This window comes from Peromyscus californicus, unplaced genomic scaffold (assembly GCF_007827085.1).
Source record: "Peromyscus californicus insignis strain IS unplaced genomic scaffold, ASM782708v3 Scaffold_1__1_contigs__length_55948999, whole genome shotgun sequence".
In the NCBI taxonomy this organism is placed as follows: domain Eukaryota; kingdom Metazoa; phylum Chordata; class Mammalia; order Rodentia; family Cricetidae; genus Peromyscus; species Peromyscus californicus.
In genome coordinates this window covers 25914180-25935854 of record NW_026294492.1, presented here as the reverse complement: position 1 = coordinate 25935854, position 21675 = coordinate 25914180, and the positions used below count along the sequence as shown (strand labels likewise).

Here is a 21675-nt window from a genome sequence, read left to right as displayed (position 1 = left end):
GAAAGAACTGATCAGTTGGGCAGGGGTCCTGAGGGAGAGCAGAGAGCCAAGGTGTCTCTTAGGGAGCAAAGACTCACCGAAGAGGTTCATATAGGCAGAGACCAGGTCCCACCCCAAAGAAGAAAAACGGATTTGCGCCAACGCTATAGTCTCCAGTCACACTCCTTATGGGGGTAAGTTTCCGTTTTCCTCATTCTTTGAGACACCTTATCGTGTATTAACCCCTAAATTATTTTTCATCAAAAGCGAATGGTTGCAACCTGTCTTCCTAGGGCACTAGGAATTAAGGGCCCAAAGTGCTGTTTGTTCAGCACAGGTTTGGCCGCTGCGGACTCACAGTGAGCAGGTTGATCAGATCCATGTTAGGTTCCAAGTGATGAGAGGCGTTCTGCAGGGAGACCAGCTCGCTCAGGGTAACGGAGAGCTGGTGCATTTTCACAATGTTCACTTTTTTCTCCTCCATCCAGTCTGGGAAAATGACGTGGACCGCTATCAGGTCCTTCAAGTGCACGCCCAGGATGGGGATTTTGAAGCCGTCGCTGTCGGCGAAGGCCCTGCGGTAATTGCAGTAATTGCCGTTGGAGGAGACCAGCTCTGTCATTTCGTTCCAGTTCTGGGGAGAGACGGAAAAGACGACATTTCCAAACAACAGCTTTGTCTCCTGTCCACTCCCCGACCCTGGAGTACGCGGCTTTGGAATTCCTCAGCGGTGGGGAGGAGTATCGGCTACACCAATGTTGATGCGGGGAAACCGTCGACCGAGAGGAAGAAAACCAGAAAAGCGTACTAGGCCTGGCTTTCTCCCTTGAACAGCCTGCTCCATTTTCCAACACCACATCAATGGCTTCTACCTCCGCTTACCTAGGGGCTGCAAAATGGCATCGCAGCTGCTTAGGATTCGGAGAGTCAGGAGAAATTACAATTCACAAAGGCAAGCAGGCGGCATATTACAATGCCTTCAGGTTTCCAAGAACTGCATTACAAATGTCACTTGAAGGTTGGTCTGGGACAAGGAGGAGCAGGAAAAGCTCCCCTGAGCTGGAGGTTGAGGTTCCACACTAAACTAAAGGGGCGAATGTGAACATGGCTTCTCACTTGTTCAGGTTTCAATTTCTTTTCCTATAAGAAGAGTTTAAGGGTGTGTGTGCATGAGTGAGTGTGTGTTATTACTTTATGTATATGAGTGCTCTGTCCGCATGCATGTGTTTACAGCACATGTGTGCCTGGCCTGGTGCATGTAGAAATTAGAAGAGGGTGTTAGTCTCTGGGACAGACAGTTGTGAGCCATAATGTGGTTACTGGGACTCAAAGCCCCATTCTCTGGAAGATCCTTAAAGGCTGAGCCATCTCTCCATCCTTCTAATATATAATTTTTAAAGATATACTTAAACCTCAAGCCCCTTATTCTGTACAACTTAAATTTTCTTTTTGCCTTTTACTTGAAATTGAGTCCAATGCGTAAGAAAAAATAGAGCCCAGACTAAGTCCCCTTATACTTGGGATGAGGGCAGAGTTTGAGGCCAGATAGTGGTGCTTCTGTGGCATATTCATTCATGTCTATATAGATCATTTTTTGCTGGTTAGTGAACAACAACTAGACTTTCTAATAAATCCCCTCTTACTAGTCTTCCCCTTCCAAAAGCATCCCACAAGGCTCAGATGACCTGTTTCTATCGCGCTCCCCGCAGGGCATAGGAAGGGATCTGCTCCAATCATCTGCTCCAGCATGGGAATTCCACCCCTTTGTAGACAGTTTAGGAACAGAGGGTTAAGACACTAAGTACACTGTATTTCTTTGACAACTGTTACTGGTCCAGGATGGACTTGAGATGGCCAAACATGTCTAGAAAGCAGGTCTTTAACGAGAGTTCAAATGAGAAGTCTTTCATGAATAAAAGATCTTTCCTGTTGCTCCCCAAAGCCCAACCAGGAGGGAAGCCGGGCTAATAAAGCAAGCAAACAAACAAACAACAAAACAATAATGAACAAAAGCAGCCACAAATCCCTGATACTGGGAAGAAGGAGAAGCAACTGAGCCAGACTCTGATAAGGTCATGCCTGGAGGTCCCCCAGCCACTGGACTGCCAAGGTTGTCAGACAGTAGACGGCTTTATTATTTAGCCAATTTCGATTGTCTTCATCTTCATGTTCCTTAGGGTTAAAACAGAACACACCCTACTACTACTGCAGCCAAGTGTTAGCATAAGGAAAAATGTTCCTCTCTGCTCAGTAAGTAAAATGGTTATTGGATATGGTCTGCAAATAAATAGAGTAGAGAATATCAATTTGTGACTGGCTTTCAAAGGTACATGCTTTTGAGTCTGAATATTTCTTTCTTTCTTTCTTTCTTTTTCCTTCTTTCTTTCTTTCTTTTCTTTCTTTCTTTCTTTCTTTCTTTCTTTCTTTCTTTCTTTCTTTCTTTCTTTCTTTTTGGTTTCTTGAGACAGGGTTTCTCTGTGTAGTTTTGGTGCCTGTCCTGGAGCTCGCTCTGTAGACCAGGCTGGCCTCGAACTCACAGAGATCTGCCTGCCTCTGCCTCCTGAGTGCTGGGATTAAAGGCAGGCACCACCACCACCCCGTGAGTCTGAATATTTCTACATGAGACCTCTGGCTTCCCTTTTCTTTGCATCTCCCGTGTGCCACAGTGTGGTAACTAGAGTAGGCCTCAGAGAGCACGGGGTATTTATCTCACTCATCTGATGTCTTCCACATTCATCAGAGAGCTAATCACACAGCCAGCACCACATGAATATTTGGTGATGATATTTACAATAGATTCATCTTTGGTTAGGACATTTTTTTTCTTTGTCTATTTATTTATTTATTGGAGCAGAGGCGTGCATGACTCAGCCTACGCATGCAGATCAGAGGCCAACTCTTCGGAATAAGCTCTTTTCTTCCACCGTGTGGGTTCCAGGGATCAAACTCGGGTCACTTGGGGTGGTGACAAGCATCCTCACCTGCTGAGCCATCTCACCAACCTGGCCAGAACATTCTTATTGTAACACTTCCCATGAGCAGCAATCTGGTTTTCTGTCTCGAATCTGCTGATAGGCCTATTTCCTTTCTATTTATTTCCCTATGGGTAACTTTGTACCGGTTTAAGAGAAAAACATTGCTCTCCTATATAATACTTGTCAGGATCAGAGTACATTTCAGCAATCTATACTGCTTGCTCTGTATTCAGATCAAAATCCACCGTACCTTTGTAACTTCTGAAGAGAGGTGAGAATGGGTCTCTTTGAGTCGGGAAATGGAGCTATGACTAAGGCCGCCAACCACTGCCATCAAGGTGTTAAAATTTTTTAGTTGAAGGAGTTTCTACAATTAAAAAAAAATGTTAACAGCAGTACTTGGTAAGGATTTCTAAAAGTGACTCTGAATTTCCCAAATTATAGGTGAAGACAAGCACATGGTTGATAACAAGAATCTAGGGTGGGGGGGAAACATCAGTTTGAGAGGAGATGAAAATTGAATCCTCTTAGAAAGATATCATATTTCACAGCACACAATTAAATAGTTCTAAAGCACTGCCGTAAGGGCAGTCTTGTTGTGTGAGAGCAGTATGGTTTGTTCATTAGACATTTACAAGCAGTTTAACTGTCCAGCTCTTCTATTGTTAACCCCAAAGTTCTCGATGACTTTTCTCAATAAAATTAATGACTACACAGACTCCCCAAACCCACGTCTGAGTATGAGACAAACCTGTGCTACATTGATGAACTTTGTGATGACTTCTGCCCTTTGCTGAGGACTTGGTTTGCTGAGAACCATCAACTGGACCCACTTGGAGACTCCATTAAATAAAGCAATAGATCTCTCCAATGTTGGGTTATTCTCCAGGCAGCCATGGATGACGTAGCTCTGATAATCTGTGAACTGGTGAAAGGAAGAACCAGAGATTCTAAATTATAATGGAGCTTTCACAAAATCAGACATGAGACAGGTAAAGGGGGTGAGCTAGCCTTTCGTGACAACATGGTGATTTCTTCCATTTCCCATTTATAAAGAATTCCTTCAAGTTCCAGAGCTCTGTGCCTTTAATGGGCCATTTTGCTACATTTCAAAAATCACTTTCACAAACACACAAATCGCAGTGCTTTAGGAGGAAGATTCAAAGGTCTATTCTAGAGGATTCCAAACTTACCAAACACTCACATCCATCTAGGCCATTAGCCTGAGAATACCAAGGCAGATAAGATCTTTATCTTCCCCAGGAAAGAACTAAGGTTTTCCATTTTTAGTTCTGCCAGTGACGCCCAAGAATAAGCACGTTTAAGATACAATGGCACACACTAAAGAACAGGAAATGGATGGAGTATAATACTCTCAAATAAGAATAAGACTCTTGCATTTCAAGAGGACAAAGGAGATAGGAAAAAATAAAGTAAGAATGCCCTTTAGCAATCCAGACATTTTCAGCCTGTGAGGGCAGATGCCGCCACATAAGTTGAAGCCTTGTATCCTACACAAAGTTCAGGGAATTGCTTTCCTTGGCGTGTCTGAGAAGCATCATGAGGGTTCTCTACAAACAGGATTTGTTTGGTGAATGCATCAGTCTTTCAGAAATTTCTCCTTGTTGGACTAAGGATGCAGCTTCTAGAATGTACAAGGCCCTAGGTTTGATCCCTAGTACTATTGAAAGTTAAAAAAAAAATAAAGGAAGGAAGGAAGAATGAAAGAGAGAGAGAGAGACAGACAGAGAGAGAGAGGCAGAGAGAGAGAGAAAGAAAAAGAAAGAAAGAAAAAGAAAGAAATCCATGCCTCTAGTCAAAATCATCTTGTTTGCCAGCAATGATGTGATTTACTTCAGGCTCCTTGGAAGGGGAATGATTTCACCTGAGCTCATGAGGCACACTGAAGTCACGAGCTGACGGAGCTCTATAAAGAAGTGAGAAGGAACACAGAGGCATCTTGAAGGGTCTGCAGGTGAGAAAGGAAGGAGGATGGAAAGGGAGACGGTTGTAGGAAAGGACTGAGGGTCCGTCAAGATGTGTAGGAAGGAAAGTCTAATGCAGGACCTCTGCCTCTGAGAAAGGGGCCATCTAATGTTGAGAGCTCTTCAACGCTTCCAATTCTTAATTCTCAACCTGTTTCATAGTTAGGCATTTGTATAGACACCAAATTAAGTTAACTGCCCCCTCCCTCTGTGCTATAAATAAAAATTCCCAGCAAAACAGTTCACTTGGAAGAGGTCACTCAAACTAAATAAACCTTGAATGGTTAAATCTCTGCTGAATATTTAGAAAAATCATGCTTTAATTCTATGAAAGGAGACATTGAATATAGTGGCAGAAATATAGCTCCTGAGCCATAGACTAAAGACAGGATAATATTTATATTTGGTTAAAAGGGATTGTTCCTGTGAATTGAGGGCATGTTTCCAACGGAGCCCAGTGGCAGAGGCTGCCAACACTTGGGAGTATGAACACGCACTCTTGGGAAAGTTGGCACAGCACATGTTACCCTTGGAAGAATAACCATCAAGTTCTTACTGAGATCCTTCTAAAAGATTTATGCTCCAGAAAAGTGAGGTGCTCGGCCAACTCAATGGGCTCCAGATGGTCAAATAAGAGACAGGCCTTCCCCTTTTTTGATACTTTCTTCCTCTGCGTGACTCTCCTCATCCAGTCATAAGAAGGACTGTAAAAGAAGAGAGAGTCTGGTCAACGTGCCGAAAACGCATTTCACTCAGTGGAAGATATTAACCTACTACTGACTGTAACTCTTGGCCTACTGCCAGGAGCTTGTGTGAAATACATATCCTGCCCTCCATATTTGAAGAGAAAACCACCCACCCTTTGCCAACAGAACACAGACTTGGAGTTGTTTTTTTTTTTTTTTTCTAGGCAGGATAGGTTTGCTGTGATCCATCCTGAATCTCTTACTTGGTATTCCTTGTGACCAAGAAAGATTTGAACTCTAAAGAAGAGAGATCAGGGCTAGACCTACAAAGTCAGAAGTTTATTGGCATATAGAAGGTGATTCAAGGCACTTGGAAACAACCATGGTTGTGTATATCACACTTGAGCATCATATGGGTTATCTGAAAAACTCATTATGAAGAAAAAGGCCTAGATCTCACTTCCAAAGACTCCGATTTACTAGGAACGGGTCTGAAAGGCAGGCATTGTAAACAAGCCTGCCTGATGATTCCTGGGTCATTCATTATCAATTAGTCTTGAAGAAGCATTCCAGGCAAAGAGAATGCCTAAAATACAAAATATGTGCATTTGACATCCACCTGTAATCTTAGCACTCAGCAAGCCAAGATGGGAAAACCATCACAAGCTCAGGGACAGCCTAGGATTCCAGGCCAACTTGGGATAGAGTGTACACTTGTAATATGGACAACCATACCTATGTTCATGAAAAAGCTTTTCCTGGGCAGTTAGCTTGTCTGCATTAAATGAGTCTAATTAGTATTAGGTCGCTTATGAGATGACCAGTCAGAACACAACTGTGGTCAACATTGATGTAACGTCAGGGGAGCCTCTGAAGCGATGGGGTACAGAGCTTCTCAGGCTTGCATGAGAGTATGAATCACATGGGGATCTTATTAAGGTATAGATTCCAATTCAGCAGGCTTAGGCGAGACCCAAGACTGTTTTCTGATGGGCTCCTAGGAGAAACCAGTGTGGTGTGATCTAAGTAGCTGGGACATAGGAGATAACGGCTAAGTTCAGTTCGAGAACTAAGGACTCAGCATCCATTAGGTGCCAGATACGTTCCTGTGCTCCCTTGTGGACTTCTTAAACATAGGATAATCCCATAAAGGTACCATCCCATTTTACAATCAAACTGCAACTTGGAGAGATAGATATGTCTACTATAGGTGCGTTCATTATAGCCAGGCTGTCTCCAAAGGAGGAGCTTCCTTCTAGAACAGGGTCATCACTAGCCCTTCCCCAAAGCAATGGACCCATGAAGACCCAAAAGACTTGCGCCACTCTTACATGCTCGATATGTCCATGAGGTTGATGTGTTTTTCATATCCTAGTTGACCTGCTACTTCCCGGAACTCCTCAGTCATACGAATCAAACCAAGATCCAAATTAAACTCTGCAGGGAATTTCAGAATCCAGTACCTGAAAGGCATATAAAGGACTTTTGACAGCTGGAAGATTTCACTTGGACCTCTTTGGAGATTATTGTACCATGTTATAAGCTGAACTTAACATGGAATCCAGTACTGTAGTTCCAAGTTGTTAGCTCGTATCCCCAGCAATCCTACCACGTGTCTTTCTGTTCCTTCCATCAAGAACCAGAATCCAACAACCCTGAACTTCTTCCTGACTTACTACAGAACCCAGTGGAGGGGAGTGCCCCCTCCCCAGTTCATTGTAATGTATATGGTGAGGGAGTAGAAAATACTGAATCCACTGGATCTATGAGCTGGTTTTACTCTATAAGGCATTAGCTCCTACTTGATCTCTAGCTCATAAGGTAAATTCTACCCTACCCACCAGGAAGAGAGAGCTAATAATTACAAAGGCAGCAAGGTGAAGAATTGGCTGCTTAGAAAAAACAGAAATTGGCAACAATTTCAGAAGCTCTGAGAAACTAAATCTGCAAGTGTATTTACCTCATGAAATAGCAGACCTTCAGCCGGAACTCATCACAGCTGTCTCCACTGGCGTTCTGATACGTAGACTAGTTAAAGAAAATGTCATATCTTCCTTTCACACATGTCTAGCCGACACTGTTCCAGCAATTCACACAAATCCCAGGCAATTCGAGTTACAGGCTGAGTACCTCTAATCCAAAACCTTGAAATGCAAAATGCCCCAAAACTCTGAAGCTTTTGGAAAGCCAACAATACAAGGGGAAAAAATGTCACCCCTGAACTAATATGATGCTTTGGACAAATGAGAGTCTATTTAAAATAGTGTGTTTTTGGACTTGTGTGCCATCCTTATTGACATCTGATTATGTAAGTGTAGTAGATTTATATATATATATTTTCTGTCACAATATTCATGATCATATAGAGTACTACCAATTCTAGAAACAGCCTTCATCTAGCTTTCTACATGTGATTTCGGGCTTGAGTCTGAAGCAGGTAACTAGGAACTAAGTTTGTGTAGCCTGGATGTATTTAATAGATTGTGGTCCTTTAACCCCTCTGAGATCTGCTGCATATGACATTTAAACTGTTTAAGTTTTCTGCAGTGAACCCTGACCATTCCTAACACGCAAGTACAGCTATTCTGAAATTTGTTAAAACTCCAAGGTATGAAATGGTTGAGTTTCAAAACTGTGGATGAAGTAAACTCCACCTAGAGACAGTCAAACGGACATAGAAGCAGGATGTGAGCACATCCACACCAAGTAGTCAAACTTGACTTGGTAAGGCTCTAGGATATATTATTGGTCTGGTGAAGAAGTCACTCAAATTAGTTAACACCTTCCTGCGTACTTGCCAACCAACAACCACAAACTGTGGTCACAAGCACAATGCAGAGTATCCATAATTCAAAATTGATAGCAGCACCATTTTAGCTAAGAGATTTCATATTTAGGACTGGTGTTTTATATAACAAGTACTCTAATCTGATGAGTATTTGAAAATGTCATGTTCAGGTATGTTCATATTAAGGTTGCATTATTTGTTCTTAGGCCTATTATTCACTGGTTCTCCTTGAACAAATACTCCTACTGTAACCAGACACAGTGGACATGGAGTAGGTAAAGAATCCAAGGAGGAAAATGTCAGTCTTCAACTTTCACGCCAGCTGAAATGTCCCACTCTATGCTCTAACATGCCTGAACATCCTTCTTTATTTGTATTTCATGCATTAGCAAACACACTAAGGATAAGAGAGTTGTTTGTGGATGAGCTCTGTGGGCAATGTATAGATCATGTGGTTGACTCCCTCATCCTTCCCAACACTCGACCTGTCAAGAGTGGGACCAGTGGATGCAGAGTCTTGCTCACTTCTAAGGCTCTCCACTCAGGGTGAGTGTCTTCTTAACCTCTACAACACTCCCCTTTCCTTGAGGTTGCGGGAGGAATATGAAGTGGCCAGGTTCGATCCCTGCTTGGCTGAGACAGCCTGGGCAGGCAACAACAATGTTTGGGCAGACTTTCTAAGTCCCAGGTTCTCCCTTTTCTGTAAGTGCTCTCTTTCATATAGGGACTCCTGGGTAAATATAAGGCAGAGATGTAAAAACACACTTAAGAGATTGTACAGCAAACATGGACCTTAGGAGATCAACTTCCTCAAACTGTGAGACTGCTTGCATTATCATACATGTGCTTTTTAATCGTTTTTCAGGACTATATTACATACAAAATCAGTAAACAGCTGCCCGCATGATAAAATGGGTTTTCAGCTATGAGGAATGTTATGTTTGGCCTTGTACAGATATTTTGTTTGGTTTTGTCAACAAAAGAAAAAATTAGCATCAACCAACAAATTACAGGGGGAAAAAACCTTCTAGAATGTTCAGTGTGTCTTACCAGCCAGGGAAATATGGAAACTACGCTAGGCTTTGTTGTCATCACAGAAGGAAAATATTGAATCAGTGTTAAATAATCTTTCATTATACTAATAGTCTAAATATTTAGGATAAGTTGGGAACCCTTAGCCTACAACTCCTGTTACACTTCACATCTTACTGATATCTTCAAGTTCAGTCAAAACACCCAGTATTTAGTTAACTATTTGGTTTATCATCCAGATGTTTCATTTAATATCTATATAAGGCTCAAAACATCTGGATAGCTGACTAAATAAGACCATTTATTCATCTTCATTTACTGGTTTTGGATAGGCACTCTATCTAAATACAGAACTTGATTTATGACTATAAACATTACAGAGCAGTTGAAAAGATATATGCAGAGGAGTTTTTCTGCCAGTTCGGTGGAAGATAAATACCATCGGTGCATCAGGAGAACTATTCTTGGCAAGTAGCTGTCGTTCAGTTCTCCATTGTCGTCTGTGGAAAATAAAATAAGAGGCAAAGAGACGGCAGGGTCAAACATTTCTTCCTTTAACATCACTTGAGAAAATAGTGTCAACAATGTCTCATAAGCCCTGTTATATTTTTGTAAGATTTATTTTTAATTATGTGTATGTGTGTAGGTGTGTGCACATGAAGCCAGAGGCATTAGTGGAAAGAACAGGCCGTTGTGAGCCATCAGACATGGCCTCTGGGAACTGAACCCTATCTTCTTTAAGAGCAGCATGCATTCTTAACCATCTCCCAGCCATCTCTCAGCCATCTCTCCAGCCCCAAGCCCAATTATCTTTTTTGCCTCTTACTTCTGCCGGGAGTTCCCTGCAAACTAAGGTACGTGGTGTCACCATTCTTCTGCTTTGCAATTGGTAAGTTTAGCAAACCTAAATTCAGGACATCCAAGTCAATTTGAACTGAAAGTAAATAGGGATTAAGTTGTCAGAACAAAGTATGGCCTTGGTCTATTTCACACACACACACACACACACACACACACACACACACACACACACAAATGTCGATTATCTGAAAGTCAAATGTAAGTGATCATCTTGTATTCATTTATGTATTGGGGTAGGGTGCCTCATGTGCGGAAGACAGAGGACAGCTTTCGGGAACTGGTTCTCTCCTTCTGCTATGTGAGCCCTGGGCACCAAACTCAGACCATTGGGCTTGGCCGCGCCTTTATTGGCCGTGCCTTTAGTTGAACCACCTTGCTGGCCAGTCATTCTGGATTTTATCCAATAGCCCTACTCTGGCTTGCTTCCGGCTTTCTATCAATTAAAGAGATTAAATTGCTAAACTGATTAATGGAAGTTCTCTTGTGTGACTCCAGTGCTCAATGAGAAAGTGGATAAAACAGACAGCAAAATAAAGGTGCATAGATGGATACATGATATATACAAATGAAGATTATAGTGGATTGTGTAATACAAAGAGAGGGGGGAGGAGTCAAAGAACAAGGCAAACATCATGGTAGCATGTATATATGCATGACAATATATATACACCGAGAAGTGGGATGGTAGAAGTGAGCATCATTTCTGATACATTATCAGGAATTTTGACTATTCAGGATGACAACTGCTGGCCTCGAAGAGAATTCCAATGAGAGAATTATGGAAGTAGAAAATGACACAAGGGCCGGGCAGCAGTGGCCCACGCCTTTAATCCCAGCACGTGGGAGGCAGAACCAGGCGAATCTCTGTGAGTTCGAGGCCAGCCTGGTCTACAGAGTGAGTTCCAGGAAAGGCTCCAAAGCTACACTGAGAAACCCTGTCTCGGGAAAAAAAAAAAAAAAAAAAAAAAAAAGGGAATGTTCCAGAAATGAGCAGTTTGTCTGGAGTATGAGCTATGGGGAGTGAAGAGAAATAAAAGCAGAGGCCAGTGAAACTGGAGAGACAGAAACCTGTTCCAGAAAGAACCTGCATGTGGGCCAAAGCAAGTGACAGCATCAAGGTGCACAAGGGACCCGAAGAGGAAAGGTTCGTACCAAACATCTCAATGCACGTGCTGAGCAGTTCATCTAGCGTTGCTGCTTTCCCGAGGCCGCTGGACCCCATGGTTATTTAGCCGTTGTCAAAAATCTGGAGACATTTTCAGCACTAGACAGATCATCTCCACAGCTGTGTCAGCCAGCGGTTCTCTCGCCCCGTGAAGCCTCTGTTCCTAATTATACTTCGAGAAAACGCTAAATGAACAAGAAGAGAAGATTACTTCAGACTAGATTTAGACCGCATCAAAGGAGTGCTTTCCTATCTCCCCTGGGCCTGCCCATCTGCCACTGACTGTATTTTCTACAAGAAAAGTGTCAGATTGACAGATGATCTCAATTGCCATAAGAATGAAACACCTGGATGGAATGTCCCTTAGCGTGCACTGTGATTTGAGACCACAGAGGTCTTCCATCTTAAATACCATCCCTTTCTGCAGCGGAACAGTTTTAAAAATAGTATCTTATACTTTCTTCATATTCTTACATAATAAGGCGTTCAGGAATGCTATACACGTTACTCAGTTAAATGCCATTGCAGATATATTTAGGGACACACACTTTTGAATACAAATGTAGTTGTAAGCATCACCCTCACTGATCACGTAAATGTTCCACAACTATAAGCACAAATTCCAAACTTTTCCTAAACTTACTAATAGTAACATTATTACTAGGAGTAGTTGTCTTAGTTACATTTTTATTGCTGTTAAGTGACTCCATAACCAAAACAACTTATAAAAGAAAACATTTATTGGGGCTCACGGTTCCAGGGTGTTAGAGTCTTTGACCATCATGCTGAGGAGCATGGTGTCAGGCAGAGGCAATACTGGAACAGTAGCTGAGACTACATCCCAATGCATGAACACAAGGCAGAGAAAGAGCCTACTGGGAATGGTGTGAGCTTTTGAAACCTCAAAGCCTGCCCCCAGTGACACACCTCCTCCAACAAGGCCACACCTCCTAATCCTTCCCAAACACTTCCACCAACTGGGGACAAAGTAGTCAAACCTAAGAGCCTATGGGGTCATTCTCATTCAAAACACCAGTAGAAGCTTTAGTGATAAGACCCAACTTCATTGATGAGACCTTCATAATGATGCTGTCAGGCAGCAATTATCATTCTCCACTTACAGGTAAACCTCAGAGACTCAACAGTTTAATCCGAGCTAACTCATCTTTCAGTCCTAGAAGCAAGATCCCCATGTTAAAATTGAACTTCTGAACTCCCTTCCCCTCATATGACTCCCACAGATATGAATAGTGCGAGCTGTCACAACATTGTCCCCTAATCTAGTATTAAGGGCACTGCTCTTTCACAGCATAGAAGGAGGATGTAACCACAACTATCATTCATAGACAATTATGAGCATCACAATTATCACTCAAGAGAATGCCATGGGGCAACTGGCTTAGAGTCAGTTATGGAAAGTGTCCCTGTTGGGGAGACAGCACCGTTTTACTTCATAGAGTCGGCCTCTGATGCCTGGTCATCATAGGACATGGAGAACCACAGAGGCCACCACGCTGTAAAGCATTATCCATTTTGGATAGTGGTTAATATGCATAAATGGGGCAGTTGGAGACTCTTCCGGTGAGCTGTTTGAGTCAGGGTTCATTTCCCTCGCCAGCCTTGTTTACTTAACTGGCAATCACTGAGCATCAGGCAATGAATTAGAAACAACAGCTACCCAGAGGAAGGAAGGAATCATTCTTTCTTCGCCTTCAGCGGGCTCACAGTTGGCTGCAGAAGGCACAGGGGGAAATGACTAATGTCCATAGGCATGGTTGTAACCAGTCAGTGAGATCAGCAAAGGATGGCAGTTGGGTGACGCTGTGCCTTGGACGTACATTGAGCCTATGGGCTTCATCTAACTCTAGATGAAAGGAAAAAATGTTCTTGTCAACTCACTCTATACAGTCATGTCTTTGTGTCTAGTGATACTCTTGAAGGATTAAAAAATGGCTTAATGAAAACAACAGGAAGGGGATTCATAGCTGTGTGGAGCCAACTCTCTTACACCTCATAACAAAGCCATCTTTATCAGCAAATGTTTCCTGATCACCTACTTTAAAAAAAAAAAAAAAAAACACCTCTCTCATGCCACCTCCCACTCAGCATGCCTTAACTCTCTTCCTGGGTTTATCTTTCTTCAAATGCCTGAAGTAATAACTCTCCATAGAAAAATTCCTCCAAAAAAGATTTATTGATTTTAGGAATGAATGGATTTATGGATGAATAAAATAAAAATTACCCAAAGTGTGTCTGAATGTGTGCAAATTTGTGAGAGAGTTAGAGATACTTAAGAGGTTTTTGGGTTTTTTTTTTTCCCCTTTTCAGTTTGATTCACTAATTTAAATTAGCTTTAAAAATTCCTGTCAGCCTTTTATATTTAACAGGGTCTATCTATAGTCATAATAAGAATTTCATACCTCTTCTAGGACATTCTGGGCAGCACTTCCCCAGTTTACCTCTAATGTATGCTCCATTAGTGTGTTTATAAGTTGAGACTGAACAATTAGCTGGAAATAGCGGTACATGACTGTAAGTGGTTTTTCAGGCCAAACCCCAAGATGATTCTTGAGTTGTCTTGGAAGTGTTGAGTTCCCCACAAGTGGCTAGAAATAACCCTGAACTAAAGGCTTGTCACCGTATTCGTAGCTATATTTGTGAACAGTGAAGAATCTGGTTCGTAATGGGCCAAGTGGACTGGGCTATTGGGTTACAATCTGTTTCTGCAATCATTAAGCCTGTCTGTGTCTCCACTTACCCTTCCATCTCCTGTACACTTACCTGTGATTACATTTCATTCACGGGGACCTTATTGTGTCTACAAATGCCTTTTCAAAAACCAAGGTTCCAGCTGGCAAAAAACAATGGCATCCATGTCTCAAAATGGACAGCAAGGAAAGACGTGACCTATAATCTCATCATGCAAAAATTTAGCTCTCACTAATGTCATGGTGTGTTTCTTTTGTCTTGTTGGGTGTATTTAGGGTTGTTTCTTATATAATCTTAATTGGTTATATTGATTAAAAAGCACTTACAGCCGGGCGGTGGTGGCGCACGCCTTTAATCCCAGCACTCGGGAGGCAGAGCCAGGTGGATCTCTGTGAGTTCGAGGCCAGCCTGGGCTACCAAGTGAGTCCCAGGAAAGGCGCAAAGCTACACAGAGAAACCCTGTCTCGAAAAACCAAAAAAAAAAAAAAAAAAAAAAAAAGCACTTACAATCTAGTTTCATACACATAAAGTTCCAGGTCTGAAGAGATGTCAAGGGCAGTTGTCATCCCTGGAAAGGGCACCAAGGAAGCAGGCTGAAGAACTGGTTCATCCAACTCAAATTATAAGTGCTCTGGAAAACCTGAAAACAGCAAAGAGGAACCTCAAGTCAGTGAATGGGAACTCTAAAGAACCTACCTGGTGCTGAGCATTCCCAAAGCTATCCCCTGAGTGCTACAGGATGTTTGAGACTTGGTGTGAACTTCAACCTTAAAATCAAAAAAAAGGGAAACATTCAAAATAGTTATTTGGTGGCATGATTTTTTTCAGTCAATTGGCAGTTTCAAAATTCTGCTTTTTAGGGGCCTGAGAAAGGGCCCAGGTGGTAAAGTGCTTTCTACGAAAGCCTGATGGCCCAAGTTTACCTCTAGATTCGGGTAAAAACTGTGAGAAAGAACTGGCTGTACAAAATTGTCCTCTGACCTCCGCACATATGCCAAAGCATGTGGACCATCCCCACCCCAGAATAATAATAAACAGAATTTAATTTTTTTTAATTTGCCTTAAAACAACTCATATGTGTTTCCCCAAAAAGGTTTTATTTACGTAGTGTAAAATCTTACTTTGGCCGGGCGGTGGTGGCGCACGCCTTTAATCCCAGCACTCGGGAGGCAGAGCCAGGCGGATCTCTGTGAGTTCGAGGCCAGCCTGGGCTACCAAGTGAGTTCCAGGAAAGGCGCAAAGCTACACAGAGAAACCCTGTCTCGAAAGACCAAAAAAAAAAAAAAATCTTACTTTGGTTGTATACTTATCTCCATGAGTTACTCATTAAGAGTTTCCAAGAATTGACCCCGGATGTTAACAAATCCCTAAGCACTTTGCTGTGGTTAACACCACTCTGATCCTAAATCACTTGGTATTGTCTCAACAGGGATGTCAGTGTTGTTGTAGTTTGGGTTGTTTAGTCTCCTGGTAGTTTAGAACTTACTGTAGTGTTGATAGTTCAAACTATTTCCAAGGGAAAAAAAATCATTCTAAATGGTCAGTAGGGTTTTGTTGAGTATGGTTTCCAAGGCACAATACATTCACATAGCAAAAAAGACTTACATTAATTTAACTTATGAAGAGTCTATCATCAAAAATATCTTACCCCAAGTTTAGCTAGGATGATCACACATGCACTCAATTTTAAGAGCAGTAAGTAGAGGCCAATTTCATGCCAGTTTTAATTAATATTTATAGATATAAATGAGTACTTCAGGCTCTTGACTTAGAACTTTTCAAAAAAGAAAATCAGGTTTCGACATTCGCCAGTCACAAGGGAAGTTTTACTTAAACCTGACACTTTTTAAATTGAGTATTTAATTTGAAATATAGAACCACTTTGCAGATGTGGCAGGAAGCGGTGGCATTTGAAGACAAAAGAAGTGAAATGGAATGAAAAATATTGTTGCTTTGGAGTAGGGTGCGGTGGGTAGATGGCCTTATTGGTGATGGAATTCCATTCCTGAAAATTCTCAAGCCAAAGCTGAGAAAGACTGTCAGGCTGTAGACTAAGTTCCTAGTGCCAGGTACCTGGGAACCACACCAACACCACACCGAGGGTTTCTCCTAGCTCCAGGATAGGAGAATTCATTATCTAATGAGAAGTAGTTTGAAATGATGTTAACAATATTAGAACCTCCAAAGATTATCTTGTCTATAGCATTCTTTCTTCCCAGAAAATCTTAAACAAAATCTCTTAAAGACCCTCTCTTCTCATGGTAGATATTATCTCTATACATATATGAACGTGGTTTTTTCCCCCTTCTTATTGTATTGTTTGGGGGATAGAGAACAGGGTCTCACTATGTGTCCCTGACTGTCCTGGAACTCACTGTGTAGACCAGGCTGGCCTCAGACTCATTGAGATCTGCCTGTCTCTATCTCTTGAGTGCAACCTTGCCCAACAAAACACACATTTAAAAAAAAAACTGACCTTCATATGGAGACAAATTTTTGTATGTACCTAAATCCTGTACTAAAACAGGTGACAATGTTAAAAAAGCCTTAATCTTGAGTCCTATAAAAGAAATAATACTGAGGCTCTGAGAGAGAATTTATGTGACAAATACTACTAAGGATGTATTAAATATGAGATGCTAAGCAAGGCACTAGAGTGGCTGCTGAAGGGCAGGGAAGAGAGGAGATGGGTTGATGACCCAGAGACATACAGCTCTTGTTTCTATGCTGTAACAAAGAACTAGAGAAGCGGTTATGATAAAATAAAGTCCGAAGCAGAGCACAGAGTATGTAGGGAGGGGTTACTTATTGAGTCTAGGAGCTGGGAGTGTTTTAGCTAGGCAAAGAGTAGGCAAGGAGACAGCAGTAGGGAGGATGTGAATGACATGTGGGATAACCGAATATTGGATATGGCAGAGACCAGGACTAAAGAGGTAGAAGTAGTTAATTCCCGAGGAGTAGCATAAGCTACAAAGGAGTACAGAATAAAGGACAAGGGGAAACTATTCCTCTAACAGTGAACAGGAAAGAAGAGGGATCATGCTGGAATCATAAAGATTCTTACAGCTATAGCATGGAGAAGAGACTGAAGAAGCATATACCAAAGATGGGGACTGAGGCCTGGGGCTATAGCTCAGTCGGTACACAACTTGTCCAGCATGCACATAAAGTCCTGGGTCTGATTTCTAGCACCATACAAACCAGTGGTTCTCAACCTGTGGGTCTCAACCCCTGGAGGGGTCAAATGACCCTTTCACAAGGGTCACCTAGGACCATCAAAACCCAATATATTTACATTACAATTTATAATTGTAGCAAAATTATAATTATGAAGTAGCCACAAAAATAATTTTATGGCTGTGGGATCACCACAACATGAGGAACTATATTAAAGGGTCACACGCAGCACTAGGAAGGTTGAGAACCACTACTATAAACAAAGCATGGTGACATATCCCAGTATTCCCAGCACTTTGGAGGGGGAGGTAGAAGGATCAGGAGTTCGTGGTCACCTTAGATAATGAAAGATGTTGTTGGTTGTTTTTGCTCATTTGTCTTTTTTACTCTTTGGTCCTTTGGGGGCCCACCACCCAAATTAATCACACATGCAGGCTTAGTCTTAATTATAAATGTCCGGCCTTAGCTTGGCTTGTTTCTTGCCATCTTTTCTTAACTTTAAATTATCCTATCTCTTTTTTGCCTCTGGGCTTTTCTGCTGTGGGATGGTCTGTATGTCAAATGTGTTGCTGATTGGTCAGTAAATAAATCACTGATTGGTCCGTGGCCAGGCAGGAAGTATAGGCGGGACAAGGAGGAGAATAGAGCTGGGAAGTGGAAGGCTGAGTCAGAGAGACACTGCCAGCCGCCATGAGGACAAGGAAGATGTAAAGTACCGGTAAGCCACAAGCCATGTGGCAAGGTATAGATTAATAGAAATGGATTAATTTAAGCTGTAAGAACAGTTAGCAAGAAGCCTGCCACGGCCATACAGTTTGTAACCAGTATAAGTCTCTGTGTTTACTTGATCGGGTTTGAGCGGCTTGGGACTGGCGGGTGAGAGAGATTTGCCCTGACTGTGGGCCAGGCAGGAAAACTCTAGCAACACTTTTCCTTTATTTCTTTCTTCCTTTTTTTCTTTCTTTTTTTCTTTCTTTCTTTTTTTCTTTTTTTTTAACGTCTGTATATCTCACTTTCACTCTTACTCCATGGCTGCCTGTGTGGTTGGGTGGCTGGCCCCTAGCACCTCTCTCTTCTTGTTCTCTTGCTCTTTTCTCCTTCTTTTCTCAGGTTTCTCCTTCTATTTATTCTCTCTGCCTGCCAGCCCCACCTATCCTTTCTCCTGCCTCGTTACTGGCTCTTCAGTTTATTATTAGACCCATCAGGTGTTTTAGACAGGCACAGTAACACAGCTTCACAGAGTTAAACAAATGTAACATAAACAAATACAGCACATCTTCACATTATTAAACAAATGTTCCAGAACATTTAAAAAAATGTAACACATCTTAAAATAATATTCTACAACAGAAAGGCAAGCCTGGAATAAATAAGACACTGTCTCAACAACAACAACAAAAAGATGGCACAGGTCCTCGCTGACATCTCATCTACCTTTGCCTGGTCAAGTGACAAGGACATTAAGCCACCAAGGGAAATTAGTAGAGATAATAACAGAGAAATGACTTCTCTCTTACCCTTTGCATTGACCCAGGTTATTTCATCTGACAGCTGCAACCCATGACTCACCATGATCATCACCTTCCCAACCAGGCTTCCCACATCTCTGGCTAGCCATTCACACCCTCTAGGAGATTTAAAAAAAAAAAAAAAAAAAAAAGCTGCAATATGGCACTGCTATTCTCTTGCTAGTTCCCACTTTCTAGTTAGTGGGTTTTGTTTTTTTCTGGTTTGGTTGGTTGTTTTTTATTGTTGTTGTTGTTTTTGTTGTTGTTTGTTGTTATCATTTGTTATTGTTGTTGGTTGTTGCTGTTGTTTCAACTTCGGTCTCGTTACTTTAGCTTTCAGTCCCAGTTTTTTCAAGCTCATCCCTCAGTTCTTTGGATGTCGCTTTCTACCCTGTTTCCTCTGGTCGGTTACCCTTCCCAGGTTGCTCCATCAGTCTCATGCTCATCACTGTCAAATCTGTTTGTGTCACAGAGCTACTGGGACAGTTTGAACACAGAGCACGGGCCCTGTGCTTACAGCAAGGATGAATCATTGTCCACAGGCTCTAATGGATAACATAAAGAATAAAATCCCCCACACTTAGGGATGGCTGACCATTAGTCCAAAGGTCATTTAACAATGAAAACACTGTATTCTTCAACTCTAAAGCTACTTTCCATTCTTGCCTTTGACAGGCTTATTTAATAAGATTTTCCTGGGTCTTAAGTTATGTCCTGCCTGCTCATTTATCACTTTCTTCTAAAGGATTTTACTAAATTAATAGGACATTAACTAATATTAATAGGATTTTTTTTGTCCTGAATTTTTTTAAAAAGCAGTAATAGCATGTAAAAATACCACTTATTGCTGGAAATATAGCATGAATGTTACAATGCTGGGGGGAATATCTATGTTATAGTTACTCTAATAAAATGCAAAAAGCTAAGCATTATTATCTTCACTGCATAAATAAGAATACAGAGGCCTAAAGAGGTTGAATTGATAGTCCAGTAGCATATTACCCTCTAATTCCCAAAGCCCTAGTCTGACTCCAAAATATATCCCTGCCCACCGTGATCTGAAAACCTTTTAGCCTGTTAAATCCATTTCTAGGCACTGTCGAGAGCACATGCTCACTACTTCCTGTGCTGACTCCTAAGCATTTATCACTAGCTATGTTGTCTATAGATGAATAAGCTCCATTGTCACAGCAGGCTGGGCAACCCAGGGGAACACTGGTACCAAGTACCAAACAGGAGCAGCTCAGAGTTCATCTCACTCACAAGACCTCGTTGCATTTGGGGCAGCGGTAAGTGGAACAATAAAATAGCAAAGTTCAGCTGCGTGTTTTTTCCTTACTCGCTGGCATTTACTACTGGCAGTCAAACTACCATACTTAGTATTAGCTGAGGCAAATTAAATACCAAAGTCCAGGGGATGCGTTAGTAATAAACCATAAAACACCGAAGTCCAACCCAAAGGTGCTTTCCTGGCATTTGGAAGGATCTGGGTGGGAAACAAAGCCATGTGCACACGCTGAAGACACTTGTGGGCGGGTGATATACAGATGGATGTGTTCATCCACACCAAAGGGTTCGGACTTAGTATGCTAACCCCATATTCGAACTGAAAATGACATTCCAAAATGAGACTCGCAGCTAGAAAATGTTTTACCCCAGAAATTCAGATTTGGGACTTTGGAAAAACAGTTGTATTTTCTAATATAAAAAAAAAAAATCAGTGTTTTCTTCTCAAGATGCTTATCTTGTCCTCATAGTAATTCTGTTGGTGGTCCTAAAACCTTAGAAAGATCTGGTATGAAGTCACCTGAAATAGTCACATCCCTGCATTCCTTTGATTATTTCATTTACTTCAGAGTGAATTCGATAATGATGATGATGGTGATGGTGGTGATGATGATGGTAATTGATGATGATAGTGGTGACGATGATGATAATTGATGATGATGGTGATGGTGGTGATGATGATGGTAATTGATGATGATAGTGGTGACGATGATGATAATTGATGATGATGATGGTGGTGATGATGATGGTAATTGATGATGATAGTGGTGACGATGATGATAATTGATGATGATGATGATGGTGGGGGTGATGATGATAATTGATGATGGTGGTAGCGGTGAAGGAAGAGGACGTGGAGAAGGGGTCTTTTTTAATGATTTCCATGCCAGTCACTGTTCTAAGTTTCTTATCTCCCACCTACACCCCCAGCCCCCCCCCCAATCCACTCTAGAGGCCCTGTCCCACTCCAGCACTCCAGCAGCAAATAAAATGCAGCTAAAATCTTATTACTTAATTACTACCAAAATACACTGAACCCTCGTGAGATGAACTCTGAGACAATTCCTTGCCCCGACCCTCGACCCTCCCCTTCTCCCCACCCCACTCAGGGCTTCACACTTTCTAGGCAACTCTTCTACCACTGGCCACACCCACCACCCAGGCCTTGGATTTCATTAAATAACTATTTGGGGGGGGGGGCTTGTTTACTTTCTGAGACAGGGTCTCAGTATGTACAAGTTGGCTTTGAACTTGCTGTGTGGTCCAGACTATCCTAGAAATCATGATTCGGCTACTCCAGACTCCCCATTCTGGGATTATAGGCATACTCCACCATGTCTAACTCAATCTTTGAATTTTGAAAAAAAAAAAAAAAAAAGCACAAATCAATCCAGGAGGGATGGTGCTATCTGGGAGGCTGGTTTAAGTCCAAAAGTTTAGATTAACCTGGGCAATGTAGCTTGATTCCAATCTCAAATACAATAAAACTGCATGAATAAATGAAAACATTGAAAAAAAACCCA

General features: G+C 41.8%; 1 protein-coding gene and 1 long non-coding RNA gene across 11 annotated transcripts in view; one reads left to right on the top strand and one right to left on the bottom strand.

Moving 5' to 3' along the window:
• The window catches only part of Rasgrp3 (RAS guanyl releasing protein 3), a 101229-nt gene that overhangs the window by 27923 nt on the left and 51631 nt on the right, over nucleotides 1-21675 (bottom strand). For 4 of the 6 annotated variants that reach the window (XM_052746288.1, XM_052746287.1, XM_052746286.1 and 1 more), the window contains 9 exons: nucleotides 14688-14820; nucleotides 11459-11656; nucleotides 9843-9945; nucleotides 7586-7648; nucleotides 6957-7088; nucleotides 5496-5643; nucleotides 3706-3879; nucleotides 3205-3321; nucleotides 338-613 (listed from right to left, as the gene is read on the bottom strand). In XM_052746288.1, coding sequence (XP_052602248.1) covers nucleotides 338-613; nucleotides 3205-3321; nucleotides 3706-3879; nucleotides 5496-5643; nucleotides 6957-7088; nucleotides 7586-7648; nucleotides 9843-9945; nucleotides 11459-11528 — 1083 coding nt within the window. In that variant the 5' untranslated portion in view covers nucleotides 11529-11656; nucleotides 14688-14820. Of the gene's footprint in view, nucleotides 1-337; nucleotides 614-3204; nucleotides 3322-3705; nucleotides 3880-5495; nucleotides 5644-6956; nucleotides 7089-7585; nucleotides 7649-9842; nucleotides 9946-11458; nucleotides 11657-14687; nucleotides 14821-20672; nucleotides 20690-21675 lie in introns of those variants that run through there. The other 2 variants (XM_052746289.1, XM_052746290.1) reach the window with 2 other exon arrangements.
• LOC128115521 (uncharacterized) overlaps nucleotides 19050-21675 on the top strand; it is an 8603-nt gene continuing 5977 nt past the window's right edge. For 2 of the 5 annotated variants that reach the window (XR_008220193.1, XR_008220190.1), the window contains exon 1: nucleotides 19051-20154. This is a non-coding gene — a long non-coding RNA (uncharacterized LOC128115521). Of the gene's footprint in view, nucleotides 20155-21675 lie in introns of all 5 variants that reach the window. The other 3 variants (XR_008220191.1, XR_008220194.1, XR_008220192.1) reach the window with 3 other exon arrangements.